Source organism: Hypomesus nipponensis, chromosome 28 (assembly GCF_054491055.1).
Source record: "Hypomesus nipponensis isolate SF chromosome 28, ASM5449105v1, whole genome shotgun sequence".
Classification (NCBI taxonomy): Eukaryota; Metazoa; Chordata; class Actinopteri; order Osmeriformes; family Osmeridae; genus Hypomesus; species Hypomesus nipponensis.
This window is the reverse complement of record NC_140388.1, coordinates 3,924,019-3,951,017: the sequence shown is the minus strand read 5'-3', so window position 1 is coordinate 3,951,017 and position 26,999 is coordinate 3,924,019. Positions and strand designations below refer to the sequence as shown.

General features: G+C 45.3%; 1 protein-coding gene and 1 long non-coding RNA gene across 6 annotated transcripts; one reads left to right on the top strand and one right to left on the bottom strand.

The window, feature by feature from the left end:
* Window positions 1-1,731: 1,731 nt before the first annotated feature.
* Window positions 1,732-26,448, bottom strand: loxl2b (lysyl oxidase-like 2b). Of its 4 annotated transcripts, XR_014750987.1 has the most exons (16): window positions 26,283-26,448; window positions 24,094-24,477; window positions 23,261-23,436; window positions 15,548-15,759; window positions 12,310-12,526; window positions 10,992-11,175; window positions 9,285-9,436; window positions 8,419-8,586; window positions 6,081-6,246; window positions 5,183-5,423; window positions 4,203-4,318; window positions 3,577-3,713; window positions 3,315-3,426; window positions 2,858-3,224; window positions 2,392-2,423; window positions 1,732-2,264 (listed from the first exon to the last, which is right to left on the bottom strand). XR_014750987.1 is itself a non-coding variant. In XM_084694389.1 (14 exons), exons 2-14 carry the CDS (start codon window positions 24,440-24,442, stop codon window positions 3,154-3,156), a joined length of 2,301 nt encoding a protein of 766 aa, XP_084550515.1. In that variant the 5' UTR covers window positions 24,443-24,477; window positions 26,198-26,448; the 3' UTR covers window positions 1,732-3,153. The 4 variants fall into 4 exon arrangements, 2 of the variants coding, with proteins under 2 accessions (XP_084550515.1, XP_084550514.1); XR_014750986.1 differs by having other exon boundaries at window positions 1,732-2,423; XM_084694389.1 differs by having other exon boundaries at window positions 1,732-3,224; window positions 26,198-26,448.
* On the top strand, window positions 12,802-15,949 carry LOC146219540 (uncharacterized). Of its 2 annotated transcripts, none has more exons than XR_014750988.1 (3): window positions 12,802-12,918; window positions 14,998-15,452; window positions 15,582-15,949. It is a non-coding gene; the product is annotated as an uncharacterized LOC146219540 (long non-coding RNA). The 2 variants fall into 2 exon arrangements; XR_014750989.1 differs by lacking the exon at window positions 12,802-12,918 and adding an exon at window positions 14,118-14,314.
* Window positions 26,449-26,999: the final 551 nt, after the last annotated feature.

Below are 26,999 nucleotides of genomic sequence, written 5' to 3'. Positions count from 1 at the left end.
CCGCAGAGCAGGAGATTTTCCCTGAGCGTGTCTAGTCAACCGAATGTCTGTCGTTACCGACTGAACTCCGTCTCAAGTTACCCGTGACATTCCCTCGATGGCACGGCCCAGTCGGTGGTCTCTGTCTTCACTCCGCAAAGCAAGCCAGATCCTTAGCCGTGCACGTCGATGCGCACGAGGAGAGATTGCGTGTGTTTGTGTGTCGAGAGAGTAACGACTGCGTGGACCCCTCTGGTTTGGTTTCCGTCTCAAGGTGTCTTCATGCACCGTCAGTAGAAGCAGACATGGGCTAGTGGAGGGAGTGCACCGAGCAGATGGGTGGTCTTGGTAGGGGACTGAACAAACACTTGGCTAGGCTGTGTACCAAACATCTAATCAGTCAGGGCGAGTGAAAAGCGAGAGTGTCGAAGCTGATAGGTCTAATTTATGTTCACGGATGAATCACGCCTCACAGCCAGGGCATGCATGACTTGGCCCAAATGCGGCATTTCTGCCAGAGACTTGCATATTTGTCTTAGCTCGACAAGCCTCGCAGCTCTCTCGACAACAACAGAGCTCTCGAGCGTGGCCCTGCTAGTCTTACTCTGGTGTGCAATGCAGGTTTGTTGACATTAACACGAGTGACTGTCCAAACACGGAGGAATAGAACCTGGATTAATTCCAACCCTACCCATGTTTCTCTCTCTTTGCCTCTCATTGTCTCTCCTTTTCTTTCTCTTTCTCCACTCTGCTCCTGTCCTTCAAAGCAGTTAGGTTTAACTTAGGGCCAAACTAAGCTTGGCATTAGGCGTATCTCACAGCTTCAAGCCTGAAGCCTTCTCGCAATTTACGACTACTGTAATTCACTTCCTTTATGGACTACTGTATATATCATCATGAATCATGAATGTCTACTGTACTTTCAATTGGATTGGGTTGGCTGCCCAAGCTGCATTTAACCCACAGCTATGTATCCTTGCTTCAGCATATGACTTGACAAGGGCAGTCGATTTATCATGGAAAGTGAAATAGAGAAGAACCAAAATAGTTACTTTAAACTACAAGAATGAAATACATGGGACACAAAGAAAACCGGAAACAACTGTAATGTGTTTAATTGACCAGAGGGTGGCAGTCAAAGACCACTTGTCTTACTTTTGATTTGTTCCTTCTTGTAATCGTTTCATTGAAATCATTATTTTGGATATCCAGGATTGGCTGTCGATACATACTGAAACAATTATACATCCAACGATCAAACTCCCATGAATCCTTGGACGTTTGGAATCACAAATCCATGCTTCCTTTTTAAATCAGTTGATGTCAACAAATATAAACAGTAAAAAAACTGAACTACAGTGTGTTAATCTGTATTTAGGGAAAGTTTGGTTTACCATGATGAGATCCCTGATTCTTTAACCCTTGTGCTGCCTTCGGGTCACATGACCAAAAGGTTCATAACGAACCATCGTTGTGTTTACCCAATTTTACCCAATACAAAAGCAAATAAAAATAATTTTATTTTAACCTTCGCAATGTGGGGGGTCTGAGACAGCCCAACGGTTAAAAGAACATGCTTCACTTTGTTTTTGTATGCGGTAAAGTTGTCGCAAACGACGGTGGGTCACAATGACTAATGGGTCAGAATGACCCGAGGAGAACACAAGGGTTAAATATATTGATGGCATTTGATGTTGACTGTTCCCTGGTCATCTTCACTCCAATATTTCCGAGAACTACAACAGCCAGGGGTGGTTTGCTTCATAACTCAGACCTTTATTATAGTTAACAAAAAGCACATCTTTTGTTTTACACTCCATTCAAGTATACTGCTAGAATATGTAACATTTGCCATTCAGCCGTCAAAATGTAACTGAGCCCTCATAAAACAGAGGGGGCAGTTATGTAGCACCAATTTAAAAAAAAAAAATACAATGAAATAATCTCACACACATATGAAAGTAAAAACTAAAGAGAACAAAGTTCTATCAAAATCCCTGACTTTCACAACAATAAGTTACTAATAAGATGTTTGCTGGAAAATAAGAAATGATTTGGGAATGAAAGTAATCCAGAGGAGAAAAGAATAGCTTTATTTCTTTCACTGTAAGGCAGTGAGGCAACTTTAAATGAAGTTCTTCCTTTACCTTACTCGTTGTGGTGAGGAGTGCTCTGTGTGGAGGAGTAACCCCAACTCTTCTTCCGAGTTCTTACTGTCAGTCCCAGTCTTGAGTGAACATGAAAGTGAACTACTCTGGCACTTTGGTCTAATTTGGTCACAGATACTAGCACAGGAGAAAACACCATAAAATAACTTAAGGAAAATGTGTCAACCACAACAATGAAGAGTCTGACCTAAGATTTAAAAAGAATCATTAATGATGGTGTGATCGCCACACTTGTCTCCCTCACCAGTACGTTGTCACTAGAATGTTGTTATTTTTCTATGATTAAAAGAAGACAAAAAAGAAAAGAAAAAAGAGGAAATAATCATACACAAAAAAATGTATTTGAGAGCACTTCAGAACTACAATTGCATGAATCAGCTATTAGTTGCTGCATCCTTAAGCATCTTGAATAAGCTATTAATAGGGTCATTATAATAAGAGTTCCCAAATATCTGTCCTAACAATTCTGCAAAGTTATCAAAACTCAGTACAATGATCTTAGAAATGTGGTTCTGAATAGTGCAGCAGGATTCCCTTTGATGACTGCACTTCAAGGATACACTGAATGTATCCTCAAAGACAGTGGGGAACCACAAGAGACAATCTCATCACTAATTCACAAACGGTCTCCAAGTAGCGGGGGAGGGGAGACATAGAGAGAGGGGGGACGGGGGAGAGAAGAGAGAGAACGAGTTTGATCTCGATCTCACCTTGAGATCTGAAGCTGCAAAGCTGTTTTAGTACTGGAGTCGACCGCACGTGGGAGACTCGAGTGACAGAGGTGATGGCTGGGAGCGGTGAGACTGCTTCTCCTCTAGACATGTTCAATAGGTGCTGCTGCAGTCTTGGTGGAAGACGAAAGGGTTCACCCAGGCTTGCTTGCAGGGGCAGACACTGAGGAGTGTCTTAGTGGTTGGGGGGGGGGGGGTTGCGTTTCTCTTGGATCTCTTCGGGGGTGCTGCTGATGGCTGGTGGTTCATCTGATCTCGGTGGTCTTCAAGGTCATTTACCTGTGGACCACCTGGTTGTTTAGGAGGCCGGGGAACGTGTCCTCCGTCTCTGTGCTTAATGATCCACCTGGACAGGAGGGGAGGAGAGGAATAAGCCAGGCCCCATGTAGCCATGGATGGCACACACCACACACCAGCTTCTGGCATCGTGACCTACCGTTATGGCAACTGTACATCCATACGCGATGGCCGTCGTATCGACATCTGCATTTCATGACGTTGTTGGTGTAGTCCGACTCCGCCACCTCATAGTTGGGGTTGATAACCACCTGTAAGGGACAGCGAAATAGTTAGGGTCCTAACCAAACTGTCAAACACTAAGATAAACACATCAGAACTTCGCAGAACACAGCAGGACCAAAAAGTGAAGAACTACAAATGTAGAAAAAGACTGATGTTAGGGAAACCAGGGAGGTGACCTGGAAGATGTAGTCCCCAGGCTTGATGTCTGTGATGTCGACCCACTGGCAGTCGATGTCATGTCTGTAAGTATCCCAGCATCCCACCGTGATCCCTTGCTCTCCGAAGTTGGCACACTCGTATCGCTTCTCGATACCTGGTTATAACCCATAGTAAAGCCGTTTGATCAACTGATGACTGATTGTGGAAAAAAACGATGAAATTGCTTGATACTCCGTCATACATATTCAGTTACGTTTGAAGAGAAAATAAAGCGCTCTATTTAGTTCAAGCTATAATACACACTTAGAGGTACAATAGGTAAGATTTGTCAGTAAAAAATACGGGTTTTTTCCCCCTATAAACATGTTGTGCAAGCTAATGAGCTTACATAACAGGTAATAGTTTAGCAAAACAGGCAACTCAGTGCCAGTTGAATGTCAAATCAATTCAGCAATCATGTTCCTGCCAATCGCCTTGGGCAAGGCAGCACTTTCTCCATGATTTATTTTGTGAAAAAAAAGTCAATCCAACTCGAGCTGGAGGAAAGCACGGAACTTCAGACGAGAAGCGGGGGCGGTGTATCTGATATTTAAATACATGTTATGTTACCTATTACAGCTTTGTAAATACAAGTTATGCTCACCCTCGTCGCACTCCGAGTCCTCCAGACAGAAACTGGCTTTGTGCCCCTCTGCCACTTTTGTGCCGTTGAGACTGAGCAGATCATAGTGAGTAAACACCTCCATGCTGTGGTAATGTCTGAAGAGCGAGGAGAGACAGAATAGAGAGAGAGACATTGAGACAGAGAGAGAGAGAGAGAGAGAGAGACATTGAGACAGAGAGAGAGAGAGAGAGAGAGAGAGAGACATAGAGAGAGAGAGAGAGAGAGAGAGACATTTAGACAGAGAGAGAGAGAGAGACATTGAGACAGAGAGAGAGAGAGAGAGAGAGAAAAAAAATAAACATTACAGCACATCTCCCAAAATAGTGTATGTTCAGCCCTTCAAGGTGCAGTGCAAACCCGCAGGTCTCCTGGAGATGGGCCTGTATGATTGAGGGCTGGGCTAAATGATGCCAGGGTTCGGCCCTGATGAGAACTGCTCCCAGTTTGATGTGTGTTGAGCGGCTGAGTGTGCAAAGCTGCCAGCACAGCACCATTCGTCCAATGGTGCAACCACAAAAATCTAGGCCTTCTCTTCGCTCCAGTCTCCATGGTCAATTACAAGGCAGAGAACGTATGGAATGGAAAATTGCAGTGAAGAGGGATTTTTCTTGAGAGTTCATAAAGTTGTTTCTTTCTGCTGACTCTAGGACAAAAGCCCTTTCCCTTCAGGGTAGAACTATGAGTGAAACTATTAGAACTACGACTTACAGTAGTTATGTAACTACGGAATAATATTGAACATCAGTTGTGAATCTAGGTTTCCACTTTTGGGGGGGCTAAGCCCCTAGATAGGGCTCTAGCCCCCCCAAAATAGGGCTAGATACGCCCATGTTGAACATTGATATCCAGCGTCACAAATCGAAACGCCCAGAGAGGAGGTTCATGGAAACAAGCTAACTGTTGTGTCTCGCCTTCCAAGCACCTCTAAACCAGTTCAAACTCCAGGACTCTGCGCTCACCTGTGGCAATCGTGCCACACCCAAGAGTGGCGGCCAGCCTTGGGCCTGAAGTCGGACTGGCCGTTGTTGTGGATCTGCGAGGAGAAGCGGAGGAGTCGGCGGTAGGAGTTGGCCGGCACCTCGGTGGAGGTGGTGGCCAGGCAGTTCTCCTCGTAGGCACACTGCAGCATGAACATGGGCCGGTCCTCCATGTAGGTAGTCTGCTCCACCACCTGGGGGTTCAGCACCAAGTCTGGGGCAGCTGGGGGGTGGGAGGGGGGGGGGGGGGGGCAGGAGGGGGCAGGAGGGAGAAAGTCCGTTATGGATGCTGTGTCGCCAAGAGATGAAAGGAGAGAGGTGAGGAAGGAGGAGAGGGGAGAGGGGAGGGGAGAGAGGAGGGGGAGAGGGGAGGGGAGAGAGGGGAGAGTGAGTGGGGAGGGTTAGATGGAAGGGTGAGATGGAAGAGGGGAGGGTGAGAGGGGAAGGGGAGAGGGGAGGGGAGAGAGGAGGGGGAGAGGGGAGGGGGGGAGGGAGGGGGAGAGGGGAGGGGGAGAGTGAGTGGGGAGGGTCAGATGGAAGGGTGAGATGGAAGAGGGGAGGGTGAGAGGGGAAGGGGAGAGAGGAGGGGGAGAGGGGAGGGGGGGAGGGAGGGTGAGAGGGGAGGGGGAGAGTGAGTGGGGAGGGTCAGATGGAAGGGTGAGATGGAAGAGGGGAGGGTGAGAGGGGAAGGGGAGAGGGGAGGGGAGAGAGGAGGGGGAGAGGGGAGAGGGAGAGGGGAGAGGGGAGAGGGAGGGGGGAGGGAGGGGGAGAGGGGAGGGGGGAGGGAGGGGGAGAGGGGAGGGAGGGGGAGAGGAGAGGGGAAGGGGAGAGAGGAGGAGGAGAGGGGGAAAGGGAGGGGAGAGGGGAGGGCGGGTCGTACTCTCAGAGCAGGAGACCCCGGCAGCGTTGCGGCCCCCTCCTCTGGGGCAGGTCAGGTGTGCTCCGTGGTGCAGACAGTGGGACAGGGACATCTCCGTACCGGAGCAGCGCACCCCCGTCATCACCACAGCATCAGCGCTCACCTCCCCTGACCAGTACCATGTCTCCTGGGCAGACACGAAACAAACAGAGACAAACAGTTATACCTTCCGTGTTTCTTTCTAGGATAGCCTCAGTTTTATTGTCAGAAGATGAGTGAAAGGACAGTGTTGATGTGCCAGACTGTCGCAGAGGAGAAAGCCAGGCAGTTCACTGCACTGAACACAAGAGAGCGCACCCTGCTCATTAACACTATAACCTACCAAACCTACCAAAACGTTTTTTATGTAATGTCTATTACATAACCTTTGCGTCTAAAACTATCCATCAAGCACATCACATCTGTAGTGGTTGGTTTCAGTTTCCACTCAAGTCACAAGAATATGTATACTGGAAATACGAAAATGATCACAAAAAAGACTTTATACTAAATATTTGGTTTTGAGACTTCTAATATTTTGCTATCCAGGACAGACAGCAGTTCACTGTCACAGGGAGATGGTGAACTTGACAGCCTACAATAACACTAAATCCCTACATTTCAATTTCCACTCTTAAATCTCCCTTCTGCAAGGACGTCATTCCATTCCACAGTTAACAGACATTTTCCAAAGTCGTCAATGTGACCCCCCCCCCCCCCACAAGACTATTCCTGTTATCAAACAGCCCTTTAAACTCCCCTTAAACCTACAAATGCCTACTCCGTTTCTTGAAGAGGGTCTGTTCTGCTTAATGCCTCCCAGGTGTTGCTGTTTAGAAAGGGCCTGTAACTACCGGGGGGGCGGGGGCAACACCCCTGGCAACCACACATACAGACACATACAGTATTTCATACCTCAAGTAGGTAATATTAGGGAAACTGCTGGTTTAGTTCTGTAAAAATACAAGAGTGATGTAAAAACCAGGTTGGAGAAAGAAACCTGAGAGGTTTCTACTCTGAATAGGTTTGAACCCAAAAAGTTACGCAAAGTTGTGTGCAAGAACAGAAGCTTCTATTCCTGAAATAGGCCAATTACTTCAACCCACACAAAAAGCTTCCATCCCATCTGACATCACTCCCCAAAGCTCATAGATCTCGTGTAGGAGAGTGTGACGTTGGCAGAAAGTCAAAATAAACATCAGAAAAACACATCGTCTTTGAGGCACCTTCAATCAACACTTAAGCACTGACCGAGTTGCTTTGAACCCAAGCTCTGTCAGAATGGCACTCAATCAATGCAGACAGCTAACCCAGTCAATCATGGCCCAAGTGGCACTTCCTAGCATCTGTAGCTCTCTCACTGAGACTGAACACCTGAAGGTGTTTGTTCCAATACCCAATTCCAATACCCAATCACCACTTCAAGTTTCACTCTATTCCCCATTCTGTACTTTGTATACACTCTTCGAATCGTAAGCAGAGTCAGGTGGCTGAACGGTGAGGGAATTGGGCTAGTAATCTGAAGGTTGCAAGATCGATTCCCGGCCGTGCCAACTGACGTTGTGTCCTTGGGCAAGGCACTTCACCCTACTTGCTTCGGGGGGAATGTCCCTGTACTTACTGTAAGTCGCTCTGGATAAGAGCGTCTGCTAAATGACTAAATGTAAATGTAATGTCACAGCTGTACAAATTGCTCTCGTCCACGCCATAACTGCGCCCCAATCTTACCACCATGTTTTCACAGCTGAGACTTCCCGTAATGCTACTAAACTCAGGTAGGAAGTTGCAACAAGCTGAAATTAAGCTACACCCAATAGGCTACATATGAAGTATACTTCAGTATTCAAAAGATCCACCCTTCTACAGTTGGGCAAAAATGAATGATGTGTTGAAATTGCACTTGACCCTCGAAGGGAGAGAAGAGAAACGAGGAAGAAGAAAGAGGCGAGGAAGAAGCCATGAGCACAGCAGTCATTCCTTTAATTCCTCGTTGTGTGAAAGTGAATATGGCCCTGCTGCTTAGATCGAAAACATGAAACATGAAAAATACAAAATATGTATTGTATACACGGGTAAAACATGAACCGAGGATTGTCTTCTCTTTTTTTTTGTCCAGAGTTCACACTGCTTTTAATGTTGGATTCTGAAAGAAGAGGGGTGGAGGGGAGAGAGGAGGAAGAAACTGGAAGAGCAACAGAAGAGGGCAGTGGGAAGCCATCTTCCACCGACGGCTGTTGGGGAATGGTTTAAGCCGATGTACAGTGAGCCCTGCAACGTCTGAACAACCTCCCTCCCATCCCCCCGGTCCGAGCCCCCTCACCTGGAAGGCGTTACTGGCGAAGCCCAGGCCCAGCTGGCGACACACCACCATGGCCTCCATGGTGCCCCAGCCCTCGCTGCAGACCGTGCCCCACACCAGGGAGCCGTTCCTCTCCACCAGCACCTCCACGCGCCCCTCAAACGGGTTCCTCCCACCGCCCAGACGCAGCTGCAGGGAAAAGGGACAGACGTGTTCAGACGGGTCTTCTGGGAAACGCTGTTCCGAGTGTGAATGGGAGACTGCAACTGGAATACTGGCTGATTCAAAGATGAAGGTTTAAGAGAAAGTATCATTTCACATGATTTCTACAAGGAGGCCTGTTAAGGGCAGAGAGAGTGACAGTATGCTTGAGAAGGTGGAGAAGGAGGTGAAGGTTTAGAAGGTAGAAGGTGGAAGAGAAGGAGATGGAGAAGGAGGCGAGGGAGAATGCGGTGCAGGAGATGAAGGCAGAGCATGAGAAGGAGAACGTGAAGAAGGAGAAGTTGGAGGAGGTAGAGGTGGAGAAGGAGGAGGTGGAGAAAGGAGAAGGAGTGCAAGGTGGAAAAGGTGAAGGAGGCAAATGACAAGGTGGAGAAGGAGGAGATGGTTAAGAAGAGGAAGAGGAAGGTGAATGAGGTCAAGGAGGAGTAAGTGAAGGCGGAGGCAGAGATGGAGTCAGAGGAGAAGGTGGAGAAAGGTGGAGTAGGAGAAGGCGGAGGAGGAAAAAAAGTGTTGTGTGGGACGAGAAAGTGGATGAGGAAAAAGAGGCGTAGACAGAGAGAAGAAGGGGACGGCGGAGAAGGTAGGGAAAGCGGAGAAGGAGCTGAAGTCGGAGCAGAAGGTAAAGGAGGAGGAGAAAGAGTGGGGGAGGGGGAGAAGGTCCTCACCCTCTCCTGGAAGCCCATGGCGGGGACATTACACCTGACTGCTGCGTCCTCTTCATGACTGCAGCCCAGAGACTCCTTGTTGAAGAAACATTCTGTAATGGACTTCTCAAAGCCCGAGCACACCACCTCGTTCATATGAACCGGGCCCATCCCTGAAGAACACACACCAGACACACACACACACACATAGATACACACGCACACAAATACACACACAGTCACCCCCACACACACACACACACACGGTCACACAGACCCACACACAGACCAGATACATGAATACTGGGACGTCATAGTCGTAAAGCCACAGAATCTTTTGAATCTGTGACATTTGTGGAATTTTCTTTGAGGGCTGAATCAGCCAAAGCTGTAAATATTGATGACAAGTTGGATAACAATGCATGCCAAGATGTGTCTGTTCCGTTTCAGCCCTGGATGACGTCCTAATGCTTTATGGTTGTACTTCTCATCTCTCGGTGAGACGAGCACTTCTTTTCCCGGAACACAAAGTTACAGGGAGAGATCTCCCATTGATAGTAAATCAGGTCCTAATGTTTTTTTCTTCCCCAAAACGATGGCCCAGACTTCCTGCTCCATGCCTCTCCAATGTTCAAAGTGCCATAAGTGTGGAAAGTGCTTATTTTGCTCTCCATAGTAAGTTGTTACAGTTCAAATTGTTGTAAGTGTACGTTATAGGGAGCCCCATTTTACAAGGCCCCTCTTCCTTCAGAATGTCTCAGTAGAAGGGAGTTCTGTCGAAGCCTCCAGTTATTTCCGCAAGGGGATCCATCACTGTTAACTTGCTTTAAAAGCCTCCCTGACAACCCCTTAATAACCTGCAGGTAAGGTCCGGGAGGAAGGTCCTCCGCAAGGCTGTAAATCTTGTAGGAATGGAGGCTGTCACTGGGAGAACTGCTCAATAAAAAACATGCTCACAGGCTAAAACAAGCTTCGCAGAACATTAGTTATCCATTAGTTTTGCCTTCATTTTGGTGCATTATTGTTCATGTTTTTCTACCAGTTCGGAGCAGAGGAGCATTTGAGCTATGAATTGACTCTGGATATTGTTTGAGTCTTGGTGACTCAAATGCTATGAAAGGGGAGCGCCAAGGCTAAGTTGACATGGTCCATCGGAATGTCCTAATATCTATGGCCAGCAGTCTGTTGAGTTCATGCTTTCCAGGACAGAGCAAGTGGGCTGAGAAGACAAGGGAGATAGTATTACCTCCTAGGAGACCTCTGAGGGATTTACCTCCAGCAACATTTGGTGAGCAGATGTACTGCACATCCAAATAATATGCTTTTGTCGTGCCATGTTTCTTTCTCCTTCAATTTGTTTTAAAAATTGTATTTTATTTATATTTTTTCACAAATTTACAAACATATTCATCATCATATTTAATATCCCTTCAATAAGGGAAATGCTTGTGTTGCTACTCTGGATGATGTGCGTCCTTTGATTACTCTTCACTTACAAGACGGAACCATTTTTCCTTCCCTACAGAGCTTGTAATGAAGCAGTCACTAAAGTGCCTAAGGCCTTTGGGACTGCCTAGGTCCTGACATTGCCTGCCTCGCACTGCCGAGGAATTCAGAACACTACTTTACACGTAGGTCTCAAACCGCAGTCTGCCGCCTTCAGCCTGTGAGTTGAAAAGACAACCTTTAAAACTGTCATATCACTGAGTCAGGGGACGGGCGTCCTACCTTGCCCCAGCCGGCCACCAGACAGGGCCTCCTTGGCAGTCCCAAAGCCCAGCTCCCGACACACCACCGTGGCAGAGAGGAGGCTCCAGCTGTCGTCGCAGATGGTGCCCCACTCACCGTTCTTCAGCACCTCCACCCGGCCCTCGCCCACGATGGCCCCGCCACGGAGACGCACCAATGGTTGCTGCAGGAACGAAGAAGACAGATGCAGATGGATATAGAATACGAAACAAGGAGGATGCCTTTGTGGTCCATTAGACCAAATCCTATGTATCCTGTATTTAGCAGCCACCTTTTTATCTGGGGCGAAGTACAGGGGGGGGGAATTGAACTCGCAAACTCTGCATAGTTAGATGCTCTACCACAGAGCTATACATGAGCTGGAACAAGGATGAGACAAGGATCTGCTGGTTTAATATTCCATACCAGTTTTCCCTTTCCTGCCTACAGACCTAGCAGAAGACGGTGAGGGAGGTTTCAGACTAGGTGGCTCCATACTCACTTGGCAGTTAACTGCTACTCACCATAAAGGTTTGGGCAAATAGGAAGGGTTTCATTTTACAAGTGGGCACATGAGCAAAATAACTTCCATGACTAATTACAGGCAGATTATGCAGACTGGATTGCTTGCAGTGCAAGTGGTGCTTTATGGACAACACAACAGAATCCCAACATGAAACTGGACGAGAGTATTAGGGTTCCCACACTATGCTGGCACCACAGTGAAAGTTGTTTCCATTTACCAATTCAATGTTTTAGACTTCATAATCATAGGAAAAAGTCAGATTTTCCCCTTAGGGAGGTATGCTCGCATAAAACTGTCATAAATAGTTTTCTACTCGTGAAGGCATGAGGCATGTTTGGAGAGAATTTGTGATGTGGACGCCACCCTGGGTGACTAAACCCAAGTCCCGACGCTGCCCTGTGGAACGTGACGAGGATCAGCACACTGGAGTTTCTACAAGATGAGATCATCGTCATGACCGTCCGCAATCGTTCCCACAAGCTGTTTCCACTGGGCTGCCATCCACTCTCCCTCCCACTCCTCCAGCGATGAATCATACAACAACAAACACGCACTGCATCTATCTACATCTGGGCTGACAAACGTGCTGGGGACTGAACGCTAGTGGTACTTCAATTACATGTATTCCTAAAACATCTCTCATGGATCTCAATGTTATATCAAAGCATCTTCAATGTGTTCCCCAGATGTCCTCTAAACTCTTCTAACTCTTCGGGACCCTGTGCAACCCACCCTGGGACTCCTTCTCAAGAGAGGCTTAGGGAGACGGTTCTGCGTGGCCGTGGTTCCTACCTCCTGTCTGAAAGCCTTCCTGAAGCCTGTCATGGGGGTTGGGGCGAAGGCTCGGCCCGGGACACAGCTCACCACCACGGGCATGCTCCCTCCACACGTGCCGTTGGGCTTCTTCAGCTGGGCGTGGCCCAGCTTGCAGCTAGACAGGTGGGCCTCGTTCCCCGTGCAGTTCACCGAGAAGTCCCAGTAGTTGGGCTTCCTCCTGCGAGCGAACATCCTGTGAACAACACACGACATCAGAGGCGGATAAGGCTGCTAGCTACAGCTGTTTGTGGTGAAGGTTGGTTGCATGGTACAGTATACAATACAGGGGATTCTGAACATATTCAAAGGCACAAATATAAGGTACACTGTGATATGCCAAAAGTTATAGCAGTTTTAATGCTGTAAAACTGCATTAGCTGTAGCCAAGCCTCATTTTACGTCCATCTAACCAATTCAGTCTGTTTCTCAAAAACAACATTGCTGGCCACTTGAGGATACTGATGCCAACAATATGTCAACATTTTTCCATTTGGAAGCCTGTAGCTCTACTGACCACTTTCTTTTTTCATTCGAACAGATACTTCACTATTTATTTGAACAACAAACTGGTACCCAGTGTCAACGGTGAGTCAACTACTTTAAATGTACAGTATATCCCAAATATATAATGAGACTTCAGATAAGAATTTCAGAATGCAAAGCAAGCTGGCATGAGGTAAGGTCAGGTAAGTGCTGGGTTTCCCAGATTCGTTAAGAAGCTCTTAACGCTAAGAGCTTCTTAGGAGCGTTCTAAGAGCATTCTAGAGCGTTCTTAGAATGCTTCTAAGAAGCTCTGAGCGTCAAGAGCTTCTTAACAAATCTGGGAAACCCGACCAAGGTCAGTGAGGTAGCATGTTACAAATGTGCGCTCGCTTTCTTCCGGTCCACATGAGATAATTGCCGTCTTTAAGTCCCTGCAGGGGTGTTAATCTCTTCCTCTCTACTTTTATAACAACACTCTGTGTTCTCTGATGATCCTCATGAGAACAGCATGTTCTGTCTTTATAGCTGGAAGGAATACCAGACAGGATTGGGTCCAAGCGCAGAGCGCAGATTTAATTAGAATGGTCGGATAGGCAAAGATCTGTACACGCGTAGACAGGGCAATACAGGTGATCCAAAACGGAGAATATGAAAAGTAGCCAAGGTCAGGAACAGTACACAGATTTTAACAAGGCTCGGCCTGAACTAGAAACAAGATAAAGACTTTGCACCGGACAATACACAAACAGAGACTTAAATACTAAAACCCTAAACGAGACACAGGTGCAGACGATTGTCTTAATATTCCGGGGATGCCGAGCGTAGCAGTCAATTACCAGCTGCAGAAGGCTCTGGTGTTACAATAGCCCATATCTGATGTGTGTATGAAAGCAATTTAACAGAAACGGGCAACCCTTTGCTTTTCATTTAGGACCAGGTTTAAGAATCTTGCTAACTGAATGTTATCCAGTGGAAGCTATTGCAGTAGGATGAGTGGAGGTTTGACAGAGAGAGAGATGAAAAGTAGAATCTTTACATTTGCAAACGTGCTGGTCTTACGTAAGCTACACCAAGCACGGATCCTCCCCTTCTAAATCAAACACATGGCACACTGAAGTGACATAGACACATTTACATTTAGTCATTTAAAAGACGCTCTTATCCAGGGTGACTTACGGTAAGTACAGGGACATTACCCCGAGGCAAGTAGGGTGAAGTGCCTTGCCTAAGGACACAACATAATTTGGCACGGCCGGAAATTGAACCGCCAACCTTCTGATTAATAGCCCGATTCCCTAACCGCTCAGCCATCTGACTCCCTAGTCACCTGACTGACATGCCTGTACACAGACTTCAGGGTCTGACCTGAGTTTAAATTGCAGGGCACACAGAAGCCTCAGAGCAGAGAGGAAGCCAGAAGCCTTAGAACAGAGGAGCCGTGCCAAAGTCCAAAACCAGCCTTATAAAACAGAGACTGCACGCTTTACGGGGGTTTCAAGTGAGTGCAGGCAGACACGTAGCTGGAAACTTAGGAGACTGACTCTTCTGTGGTTACCCGAGCAGAGGAAACCGACAGTCAACTCAAGGTTCATTTCAACTCTGGAGGAACTGCAAAGGGGTTTGCAGTGATTAATTAACCGCCGGCTGGCTAATTCAGCACAGGTTTCCACATGTAAATAAGATTGAGATCCCCTCCGCAGCCAGTATGCCATTACGACTACTGTAAGGAATGTGAATCGATCTTGGATATTATATACAAAGGGAGCGGCTTGAAGAAGGGGGCTGCTTGAATCTTAAGATAGTGTACTAACATAAAGCTGGCAGTGCAAAAGAGTTTTACTGTTCCATACACTGCTGCAAATTCCAACCGAAAAAAGCAGTGGCCATAGGTAAAGATCTATGTTATCCTCAGATAAAAGATCAAATCTAAATGATCAAAGCCCTTGGTGGACTGAATATAACATCTGGACTGTACTCATCGTGGATATGTAACCAGCCACTTGGTTTAAATTTCATACACATTTGGGAGTTGACAACCTTTAGTACGTTCAAGAGTCAATGAGGCTTCATGTATCTAAATCTCCACAGAATAGATCCGGGCTGAAATATGATATGGGCTTGTCTATCTCACCCAGGGAGGACTAACTAACTATGCGTGGTGAATTGCTCTCTTTTCCTCAGGCTTAGTCCATGGCTTGATGTGACCGAGCCAAGCGAGAATCAATGTGATTTACATACACACATATCATCCGATGAGACATCTCTACCAGAGGTACTACGACAAACACATCGGAGGTTCTTTCCAAGATTCTTTGGAACTGAGGAACCTCCAGTCAACGAAAAGTTCCATTTCATGAAGCAAGCATAATACTACAATTGAGAACTATAGGAGAAAAGCATTTCAACGTAAATGTACAGTGCGAAGAAGAAAAACAACAAGTTTGCAGTTTAATAGTTTGAGTATATGAAATGTGTGAATATGACCTTTTTATATTATTTATTTGTTCAATGTAAATGTCACTATTCATGTATGTATGATGTATTATGCATTTTAGTTCAGATCAGCCTGCCCAGGGACTACGGGTGAAAATGAGCTCTTGAGCTAAAACCTGGTACTATGCATCTCTCCTCTTGAGGTGAATGTTTATTGTACGCTGTCCCTGTTTCTTTAAATAAATAAACAAACAAACAAACAGAATATTCGGACCATTTCCTTCCCTCCCATACTCACTTGTAGACTCTGGCGTTGTACTTCCTCTCCCCAGGGAAACCAAACATGCCACAGATGACTCTGCTGTTGAGCTGGGTCCAGTCGGCATCGCAGATCTGCTTCCATTTCCCCCCGTCCTTCACCTCCACGTAGCCCTCCGTCACGGGCACGCGCTTCCGGTAGGAGGACAGAATGGCGCGGATGCGCACGTCCTCCACCTGGATGTTCAGACTCTGTCCAGAAACACATGCATTCCTGTTAGACTGTTTGACTGTGGGCCAAGAGATGACAGGGTCAAATCCCGCTTCAAATCGGGTTTTGCGACTAAGACTGTAAATATGAAAACATGAACACATTCGGCGCCATGTTGAGCTGCACTAAGCCATGGAGCCATGGTTATCGCAAAATAAATATGCACACGTTTAGCACCAACGGGCACTGTCTAAAGACAGCCATCTCTGTCTGTGTGTGAGTCTGTGGCTCAATGAACACGCCAACCGGGCACTATATGAAATGTCATGGTGGACAGTTATGAATTCTGGTTACTGATTCTTAATCTCAGCAAAAAATACCGACCCACATTCACACATTCCCCCACACACACGTGCGCACACACACACACAACACACACTACTATCCCAAACCCCCTTTCACTCCAACCCCGAAGGAGATACTTTGTGTGTATTGCTGGTAAAACTTCTCTAACTACTCAAACACTTTTACAACCCATCACCTTTTTCATCCCAACGGCACAGCCATCTGTGCCACAACTGCCTGGTTGTTGAACAGCGAGCATAAAAGGGTGACCATGGCAACAAAGACAACATGTTTTACTACAGTGGGTGTCCCATGGAAAAGTTCTGGTAGGAAGGAAAAAGTGCAAAGGTAGCACTTTAGAAAAGTCCATAGGTGCTGTACTTCCTTTGTGGAGGGGGGAGAATCTGTGCAGATATCTTAGGGTATATTTCCAGATCTTATCTCTTCTCCAAACCTGACCCAGCAAGATGAGATCAATCCTGTAGTGAAATACGCCCTCTTCTGTTGGTCAGTGTCCATGAAGAGTTAGAAAACGTCTGCTGTGATTCTTCCGGGGATTTAAATAAACAGGTTCTCTCTCGGTGGAACAACCCTACATTCCTGTGCTATCTGACAGACCCCGGCATGACTGGAGAGGGACTGACTGGCTGTTGGACTGGAGGTGGAGGGGTGGGTGAGCTATGCTCAGCAGATGGACTGGGTAAGAAGTGTAATCATTGACTCTAGTCTATGTCGGAAGTAAAAGCACAACACCCTAGCCAATAAAAAAAAGAAAAGATTTGTTCTCCTAAAATGGCAAAAGGAACGGACAGATCACAGCACAGCAACAAAAGAGGGTGTCCTTGACTATGATTCCCCATAGGCAACCACAGAAACCAGTTGATCTGAGAAGGGATTCTGAATATTTAAGATAAAAAAGGATGTGTGTGTTCGAATTGCAGGGCATGAAGATGAATGTGAATGTGCTGACTGATAGCAGACATACACTTAGAATCAAATAAGTCTCAAAAACTGTAAGGTGTGTCATGTTTGTAGAAATTGACGAAAACCAATAATCCAGCAGAACTTTCTAAATACTTGCTTGAAGTAATAATACTTTACTGAATACTTTTTCGCACAACTTAATAACTGGCCACAGCTGACAATATTGCCTTAAACCTCAATTAAACATTTCAGACAGTTAACCAATACTCCACTGGATATAAAGATCAACTCAATAATCTCCCATAACAAACCCACTAAATGCCTTAAAGTTTCAATTACAGTGACAATACATGTTTGTGTATGACTATCTTTTCCAGGCAGACTGAGGACAAGACAAACAATACTACTGCCAAAAACCTTCAAGAGTGTTTATGAGTAGAGTTCAATGTGTCTTTCCCCTGCACTTGCAGAAGCCAGACACCAACATATTGAAGATTTTTCCCATCATTTGTTTGTATGTGCATCATGAAAGCTCAAAGTTGTTTCACTGCTTGTCGCACTCCTGCCCTCCCTCTCAGCTACAGGTTCGTAACTCCTCCAGCGTTTTCTTTCCTGTTTGGTGTTTTCATCTCAGGAATACACAGGCCTTTTGAGGTTGGTTGGAATATGACGGTTGGAGCAGAAAACCAGAAACACAGAGAGATTTGTCTAACACATGTGGCTTGTTTGGTGTGCACCCTGGGGAGGGTGGGGGCGGTGGCGGGGGGGGGAGGGAAACGGCCTAAGTAGGTGGCGGAGGAGGAGGGAAGGCCTGGGGAGGGGGCGGAGAGGGCAGTGGGAGGGACTGCACAGGGGGTGGAGGCGGGGTGGCCAGACTAGGGAGATGGCGGAGAGGCTCGGGGGTGGCCTGGGGAGGGGGCGTAGCGGAGAGGGGGGGTCTTGGCTGCCCGGGAGGAAGGTAGAAGCGGACGGAAAAGTCATTAGTGGGATGATGATGCCTCGCTCTGGAAAGGTTGAGTGAGGGAGAAATCAAGCCCCCACTGTCTCGACTGAGACACTGAGGCCTCCCCGACAGGATTCATTGGTACCGTGGTAAACCCATTACTTCCTATGGTGGACACCGTGGAACAGCACTGCAGTCATGGTTAATCAGCTGTGTGGCTACCGTCATAATATGGTGCGCTTTATTCCAAGCTGCAGACGTTGATATCATTTGCGTCGTAGTGAAAACAGTCTTGAATTGGAGTGTGGTGCAGTGCTTTTGCAACTTCCAACTTCCATGCGAAATACCCAACAAAAGAGGATGGACTCCCAATGTAGTCTTCGTTTAGTTTATCTCTTCTAGAAGAGCTTCACCTATATGTTCTCCCTGATACTCGAACCATGAATTTAGTTATGGTGAACCATGGTTTATTCAATGTATTCTGACTCTTGTAAACTCTTGGTACACAGCAATGTTCACTCGGCTTATTAGAAGCAGATGATGATTTTGTTTTCAATGTGTTAACTTGGACTCAAACGAAACTGAGTATCCTTCTCAACAGTACAGGGTAAAATGTATATTTGAACAAGATATCCCTGCCATGGCCTTAACCTGTCATTTTCTAGTGTCTTGTCATTATGATTTAGAGCTAACTAATTCATACAGACCTCAACAGAATCATTAAAGAAGATCTATCTAATTATTTCTTTGTTTTATGCCACAAGGTTTCACAACTGCTGTTTTATGCTGTGTAAAACGGTCTCATAACAAACTAGAGGTTGTGTGTATGTGTGTGTGTTCACCTCTGAGACTGCGGCCCATTTCATAATCTCAGGCCAAGGGGTGAACTCAAATCTCATCCAGACCACAAACCTATCATGTGTCTTAGCCTGCAAAACAAAGCCTGCAACATGGTTCCAATATAAAAATGGAACAGCATTCTGACCAGAAATGCTCCTGACACCTGGAAAAATGAGTGACAGAGAGGTTTTCACACTGCAAATACGTTTTTCTAATACATTGGTTTGTGAGTAGTTACTTTGTGCTGTAAATTTGTTGGGAATTGTTTTTGACATCTTTGTTCCCTGGTTACCACGCCTTGTGCTCCAAGAACATGTGTTCTGGTCCTGACCAGCCTCGTTTGGCTGCTGTTTATCCTGCAAGCCCACAACACAAATTGATGATTATCTCTTTCCTGAAATAGTGTTTATAGAGAGGCAGAGCATGACAAGCGTTCAGTGTCACTGTGTTACTTGTCCTAGCTCCTTTAAAAGAAATAAAGACAACCTTGGTCGACCAATTCAAAACAGACGTGAACTACACAAGTTGCTACACTTGAGGTAACTCGAAGCGAAATGATACAATTGTTTCTTGTACAGCTCTTCCATCTCAATAGCAAGCCATGTATGAGCAAGTCTGTGTGAGTTCAGTTGGGAAGGCTGTGCCCTGGGGAGTGAACTGCTGCTTCGCCTCACAATCTATCAGTTGTGTGAGAAGTTAATGAAATAGTTTAGTCCAATTAAAAACCCTGACCAAATGACATGGGCCTTTTCAAAGCGAAAACCAATCAGGTTGCCATGGCAAGTAGCAACAGCATGGCAACACAGAGGGTCTGACCCAGGGTGGCTGAAAAATGTATGTACAAATTCAACACCAGTAACCACATTTGCTTCATTTACTTGATGGCTCAAATGTATGCTCTAGTATGGTCATTTTTTGGTGTTTTGACCATTTGGCCATTTGTGCTGGGATGAAAAATATATAGAATTTATATGTTGTTAGATTTACCACTTTCTTATATTCTCCAACCATATGCAACCCAAAATGCCAGCACCTGTCACATTTGTGAACTACGTTAAGGTGAAACGGCCCCTACATCGCAATCCCCTAACTACATACTATTTAGGATGCCAGAAACATATTTAGTATGTCCCATGGCCCTGTCCTATTCTGATGATCTGCTCAGTGAAATATGTATCACACTGACTGAACTATCATTCATTACAAAGGAACAACAGCAGAGCTATGGTTGCCATCCAACAGTATGCACGTCTCTGGTTTGGACAAACTACTATGGGTGTATGAGCAAAAGGGTCGAGGTTCAAGACGCAATGTTATGATGTTATGGATGTGTAGGGACCTACCAGGGAGGAGGGACCTACCAGGGAGGAGGGACCTACCAGGGAGGAGGGACCTACCAGGGTGGTATACATAAGAGAAAGTGGAAGAGAGTGTACAGAGAGATAAGGGAGTGGGACAGACAGAGAGACCTACAATAGCTCACCTTTTACCTGTCAAGGCATGACATCTGTGAGAGAGATAATGGAGATAAATCTGAGAAATGTCAGAGAAGAACAAAGTTTCCTCTGAGGCTTGTGAGTTGTACTATGTGTTCTATCTTGTTTATCCATTCAAAATACTAATATAAATCCTCCTTCATGGCTAATATGGATTCTAATGTTAATTCCAGTATGGATTTTCCACAACCCAAATTCAACTTCAGCCCAAAGAGTGTTTCTTTTGATGAAATGTTGACAGGCATACATCTGAGAAAGTTATTCAGAAACTTCAAAGCATCAGCGCACATGAACATGAATACAGATCCTGCATTGATGCACACGTGAGAAGGTTGACCTGTACGTGTTGCCAGAAAACATTTCATAAACACTGAGGAATTTTCCATGTTGAGTTTGGTTTAAAGTGGAATGTCATGAATGTGCTTGACCACTAGTCAGACCTCTACAAAAAATATAGAAATTCACTTTTGGGCTCTCTCTAGTTAGCCAACAAGCTAAAAGGTTATAGGAGGACACGCTCACTCTCAGCCAATGACAGCGTAGTAAAAATACATGAAAACATATTGCCCAAGGCTCAGACATGCCTTATATAAGATATGACTAGAGACAGCTTGTTGTCTTTCTCTCCTGTTGACTGTCCAGCTGGGTGAGCTGGAAACCATACAAACCCATAAACTCCACCGACCACAAAGAAACAACTTGTTCAGTTCAAACACAAAGAAGGATTATGTTCCAGTTATACTCAACCTGTATTTAACGCTCATGTTACCAGTTATATTTAACCCTCATATCACTCTCATAGCGCTAATCCAATTTAGAGTAGAAATCTGGGTGGTGTGTACAAAACGTAAAAATGCAATATCTCCATTTGAGTTGCCAAGAGGACAAAGACATTCCCATCCCAGAGGAATGTGTTCAAAATAGCCTCCGAAACCAAAGGTCGATGACACGTGAGTGCAAGCTTCGAGTTGCACCTCTCTCTTAACTCCCAACTCTAACATTTGGGTTGACTGGCCAGGTATAGTTCTAAAGTCATCGCCATGTGTACGTACCAAACTGTGAAAGGGCAAGAGGGGCTCTAAAAATGGAGCAAATGTTGAATGACCTAATCCCCTACCCCTCATCGAGTACCCAGGTGCTATCCTTGTTGTCCTCCACAGAAACCACACCAGTCTGTCGTCATAGCCACCCCCACACCGCCCCCCCCCCACACACACACACACAACCGCCAAGATCTGCCACGGTGACTAACCCCTGTACCACTTCCAGATGATAAAGCGGGGTCTGCAGTAGAGGGCTGCGTGTGTGCACGTGTGTGTGTGTGCGCACGTGTCTGGCTGTGTTTTACAGTACTTCAGTGGAGCCCACATGTCCCCTGTTAGAAGATGGAAAAGTTGAGTTTTTCTCAGTAAGTGTCCCAGCTGGAGACACGAGAGAAGCTGCCTCCAGACGTCTAGACCTCTGGAGCTCTCTGGAGGACTGGAATCTCCACCTTTTGTCTTTTTCTAACCTCACTAGAGGAAGTGGGATGGAGGCATCATTTCCATCGCCATTGCACATAACTAGCTGCCATTTGGATACTAGACCCCCACACTGAGTACTTTCTAAGGTATGTTCTGAGAAAAATGGGTGAAGTTTTAATACACGTTCAGCTAGGCTAGGATATATTAACCAAAGTCACCCTGATCCAAGGAGTCAAAAGCCGTCAACCTCTTATCAGCTTTTAACTTTGCCGTGACATGTTTTGAGAGGCCTTTGGAAAACGTACTATTTCACCTGAGCAAAACCTCTCCTAGAAATCCCTGTCCAACAGCTCCCTCATAGCACTGGAATGTGGACATGAGGTCTGCAGAGAGCAGTAAGATAACATGCTGCAAGTGGTGGCTGCTGCCCCCAGGCTGATTGGATGGCCCACTATGTGGTGCTCACTGAAGCCTTAAAGAACCCAGCGAGGGAACTGAGTTATGAGAGTGACGCCTCACAGCTCCCAGTTAGCCTCACTCTCACTGGCAGACTTCAACTGCAGGCTATTTGGACATTTTGTGTGGTTGGACACACAAGTGGTTCAGCACACAGTGCCTGGAGGGGTACACTGGCAGTCTTTAAACAGCTGCTTCTAATACAAATACATGTTTTCATTATAATCTCTAAGATAAGAAACGGTGGTATAATTATGAGCAGTGTTGGGGGAAGTTACTCAAAAAAGTAATATATTAGTTATTACTTATTGTTCAGTAAGAGTAGTGTGATAAAGTTACATTATTACTTTCTGTACAAAGTAATATTATTACTTATTAAATTACTTTTACTCAGTGTGGGAATTACCTCATTAAGACTTGGACCCCCCTAAAAGAGGTCAAAACAACAGGTCGGGGGGGTCGATAAATTTATATATCGTTCTTACTTGTAATCGTGAATTTTACTTAATGCCCTGGAGAAGAAGTTGACCCCCCGATTGTCATTGTATAATTTGCACTCTGCTTTTACTATTACTTTTAGTAGCGAGTTGTGGAAACGGGTCGCCATCTGTCTTATGATTTAAAATTGATTTTTTGCTAGCTTCCAGCTTCGTTTCTCTGTGGACTATAAGGCTATTTAAGTCCTTTGTTGAATTCATGCAGTAACTTGGACAAGTAACGCAAGTTACTTAAATAAGTAACTGTAATAATATTACTCAATGTCAAACAGTAACGAGATTTATTACGTTGTTACTCAGTTAAGTAATAATATTATGTAACGCGTTATATTAGCTACATAACGCGTTACCCCCAACACTGATTATTATTAGACTACGAGAATGATTGTTAATGGAATGTCAATATGCCTGCATAACGCATAATAGAGACCGCAGGGCTTATCTGGTGAGGTGTTCACAATAAAGACCTAAATGCTTTGACTGTCTGTAGAGTCAAAATATCAGTTGACAATCACAACAAACTGAAATCCCAACTCAAAAGCAAGGGTGTACCGTTAAAAGAGGGGAATCAAGTTTACCTCCACATTGTTAGTCAAGGTGTTGATGAACTTAAATCCCGGAATCCTTTTGTCACTGCAGACCACGCCCACATCCTCTGTGTGCTTGCAGTCGGATACTCCTATCCCATTGGATGAACAGAGAGCCAGGGTCTTCTCTTTCCCAGAGCAGTGGACATTGTCAAACCAAATGCGCCCTGGAACAAAGAGAAGTTCTCAGCACAATGTGGAAACATCTGAAACTCCATTTGGAGAAGTCCCCACCTGAGACATGCAGAAAATCACAAGTCCTGGAAGACCAAGGATCAGACGATTAGCAGGTGGCACAATAAACCTTAACTAAAATCCCACACACAATTAATCCTAACCACTATAACCCCATCCATAACCGACCCTAACTACTAAAACTCCACCCCCAATTAACACTCCCCACTTAAACCCCACCCCCAACTGACCCTCACCACTACCACCCTACCAACAATGAACACCAACCACAACAACCCCAACCACTATTGACTCTGACCACAACAAACCCATCCCCAACTTACCATAACAACCCCACCTACAACTGACCCTGACCACGACATCTCTACTGCATCTGAATACGCTACAACTACTTCTTCTGAACAACTTGTTGAGGGGAATGAGTTGGAGCTTAGATAATTCATCTTAAACACCTTGTCAGTCATTGCAAAATTGCACCTAAGAATATAAATCGTAACAATTTCCAGATCATAAATGATAATAACTCCAAACATTTTAAAGATTTTGAATCAGGCTGAGGGAACAAGTCAGCCAATTTAGTATATGGCACATGCATTATGAATTGTGATTTAATAGACAATCCATCTTACCCTCTCCTTTTCCATATTTGGAGGATGGGGACCAGGAAATGGCTTCCAGGTAACCCATCTCTCGACACACCACCTGGGCAGCGTGGATGGAGAAGTCGTCATCACAGACCGTGCCCCACTCGCCATCGTAAAACACCTCCACGCGTCCCTCGTTGTGCTTGCGTTTGTCCCCTGCCAGACGGAGCTGGATTCTGGGCGTGTCAGGGGGCAGCTCTGGGGCAGAGTACAGCTCCTGTTCCGGGTCTGGGTAGCCAAGCGGGTAGCCAAGGTGCTCATACTGGCCGAGGCAGGGAGCTAGCAGGCCAAGTAGAGCGGCTAGGCAGCAGGGTAGCAACCAGGAGGTTTGCATGATGGGGCAGCTTAGAGGACAGCTGGCTGTATCTCCTGGAGAGCACACATCAGGAAGAGAGAAGTCTACTTATTAAAATTCCTCTGCTACTTGCAGGGTTCCTTCTTCAGGGTTTTTATGGGAAGACCATTTTTTTTGTTAGGTTTATGAAGTCCAAAACCATTAAAACTCATTAGACAGCGTTTCTGCACAAATTGTCTTTTTTTATTTGTTTACTGGAATAACAAACTTCCAAAGTTACACAAAACCCTGAATTCAAGGGGTTATAAGCACACTTAAGTTGTTTATGGGTACAATGTAATGACACATTCATTTAGCAAAATAATGGCTATCTCAGTCACCTCTGCTCCAACATGTCCCTTAGAACCTTTAGAATGTTCACGCTGCAAGTCGAACATATCTCTGATCCTCACTACACACTCAGGAAAAGTGGTGATTCTATTATTTCATTTTACAAGATGAACGTAGTCTGACGTGCGCTGAGCAGCTTCAATCAGATGGTATGTGTCCTTCTACGGTATAGCAGTACTTCTCTAGATTCACTGAAGCGTGTATTAGTGGCCTGTTCTGGCTTTCATATCAGCCACATGAGAACATTGAGTCGGGTGGAGAGGATGACTCTCCGTCTCCCCTGCATCTCCTCGCTCCTCATTGAGAACGTGGCAGCGGTCGTTGCACAAGTTACAAAACACACATTACAAAACCGAGAGCAAGAGCTGGGACTGAGTCCAGAGGCTTAGGATTTTCAAACACAGCAAGAGGACCCAGTCAAACCACACCACTGATTACATCTATAAACTGCAGAAGATGTGACAATAATGCATTGTACCAAGGTCAAGAACGTGTCGAATAATCTAGCCAAATACTGTCTGCTCGCTGGCATTTTAGACATGCTTGCACCCAGACTAGATTTAGAAGGGCAGCTGGGCATGTGATCCCCACAGTAAGCTGTTGTTCAGTGTCACAGATGTTTTTCGTTTTCCTTGAGGTACGGAGACAAGTCAAAGATCACCCCATGACCTGAGAACTGCCTCCTAGCAACAGTCTATCAACAAAGGGATGTATCCAGGAAACTCTAACTACCTTTGGGTCTAAGCGAAAACCAATTTGGTCAGAGGAACTCAAAGTTGAGATATATTTTCCCCATTTTAGCCATTTATGCAACCAAACAGATATAGACCTATTATGCTATAAAGGGAATTTACCACAACCACAAAAGTGCTCATACAGGTTTGAGAATGATGTCAATCACGCCTTTTGATAATGGTGATTTGTAAAACATTTGTATAGATTTTAGGGTTCAAGAATGGTTGCCAAGCGGGTCTTAACCATAATTTTAAATGACCCTTCCATGTTGAAAAATAATGCAGGATCAGTGGATCAGGTTCAAAGGTCAAAATGTCTGGTCAGATTACTAACTAACTACCCTTTGAATCTGCTTGCATATTCATCTTATTGATTAATAAAAAATTATACAAAAATGTAATACACCACGTTAACTTAGGCCATGTAATAGGCTGTACCTTTGTAGTGGACCAGCAATATGGTGAGACAAAGACAGTATTTCGTTTTATCTTACAGTCAATACATGGGTTTTTAAAAGTTAGCCTAATTCATAAAAACAGAGTCAACTCCACACTCCCTTAAACCGTACCATCAGGAATATCCCAAAATTATGTGACTAGTGTGGTTTTCTTTATAAAAGCCATAATCTCCATAAAACCTTAAAACTTATTGAAAAGCATTTTTACTGACCTGAAATGAGCTGATACGATCACTTTCTTAGAACACAATTCTATATTTTTTTTTTTATCGCAGTGATTCCCTTGTTTTAACTTGCCTTGATAAGTTTTCCCCTCTCCAAAATCGTCCTGAAATTCTGTGGATCCTAGTTTGAAAATGCACGATGTGACAATAGATGACGCTTGTAAATTCGCTTTTCCACGAAAGTCCCCAAAGACAGTAGAGCGCCTGTTAAAGAGGCTCCTCAGTTTAACTTTCACTAACCCTCCAATTTCAATGCCGCTTCCGACAAAGTTACGCCTCATGGTCATGCCCCTTCACGCCCACTCCTGCAATGACATCACAGGTGGACGGAGGACCATCGACATGAATTCCAAGGAGCATGATCATATAGCGTCGGTATCTTTATATCTCGGGTAGCGTACGCGTTTATACTTCAGTTCTGAACCGACCTAGCCAATTTCTTTTTGTTGGCTTTTGTGTTACAGCAGGCATCAAATACTTTTTTAAAGATGAAAACAACTTATGAGAATTGTTTAATAATTGTAGTATACTGCGCATGATCTGTAGATCAATACAATAAACCACCCGATTGTTGTGTGTTGATGACTGACTGAGTTCAATCTGCTGCCGCCTTGTGCAATGTTACTGATAGATGTGTTAAACATTTTTTAGAAATTGTATTCAACAGACCTTGACTTGCATACCAAATGACGGTGGGACACCAAGAAGAACACACACACTTTGAGCAGCACTACTGGAGCAGTTTAATTAGTCCCTTGATCAAGGACACAACCTATCCTCCTGAGTTCCA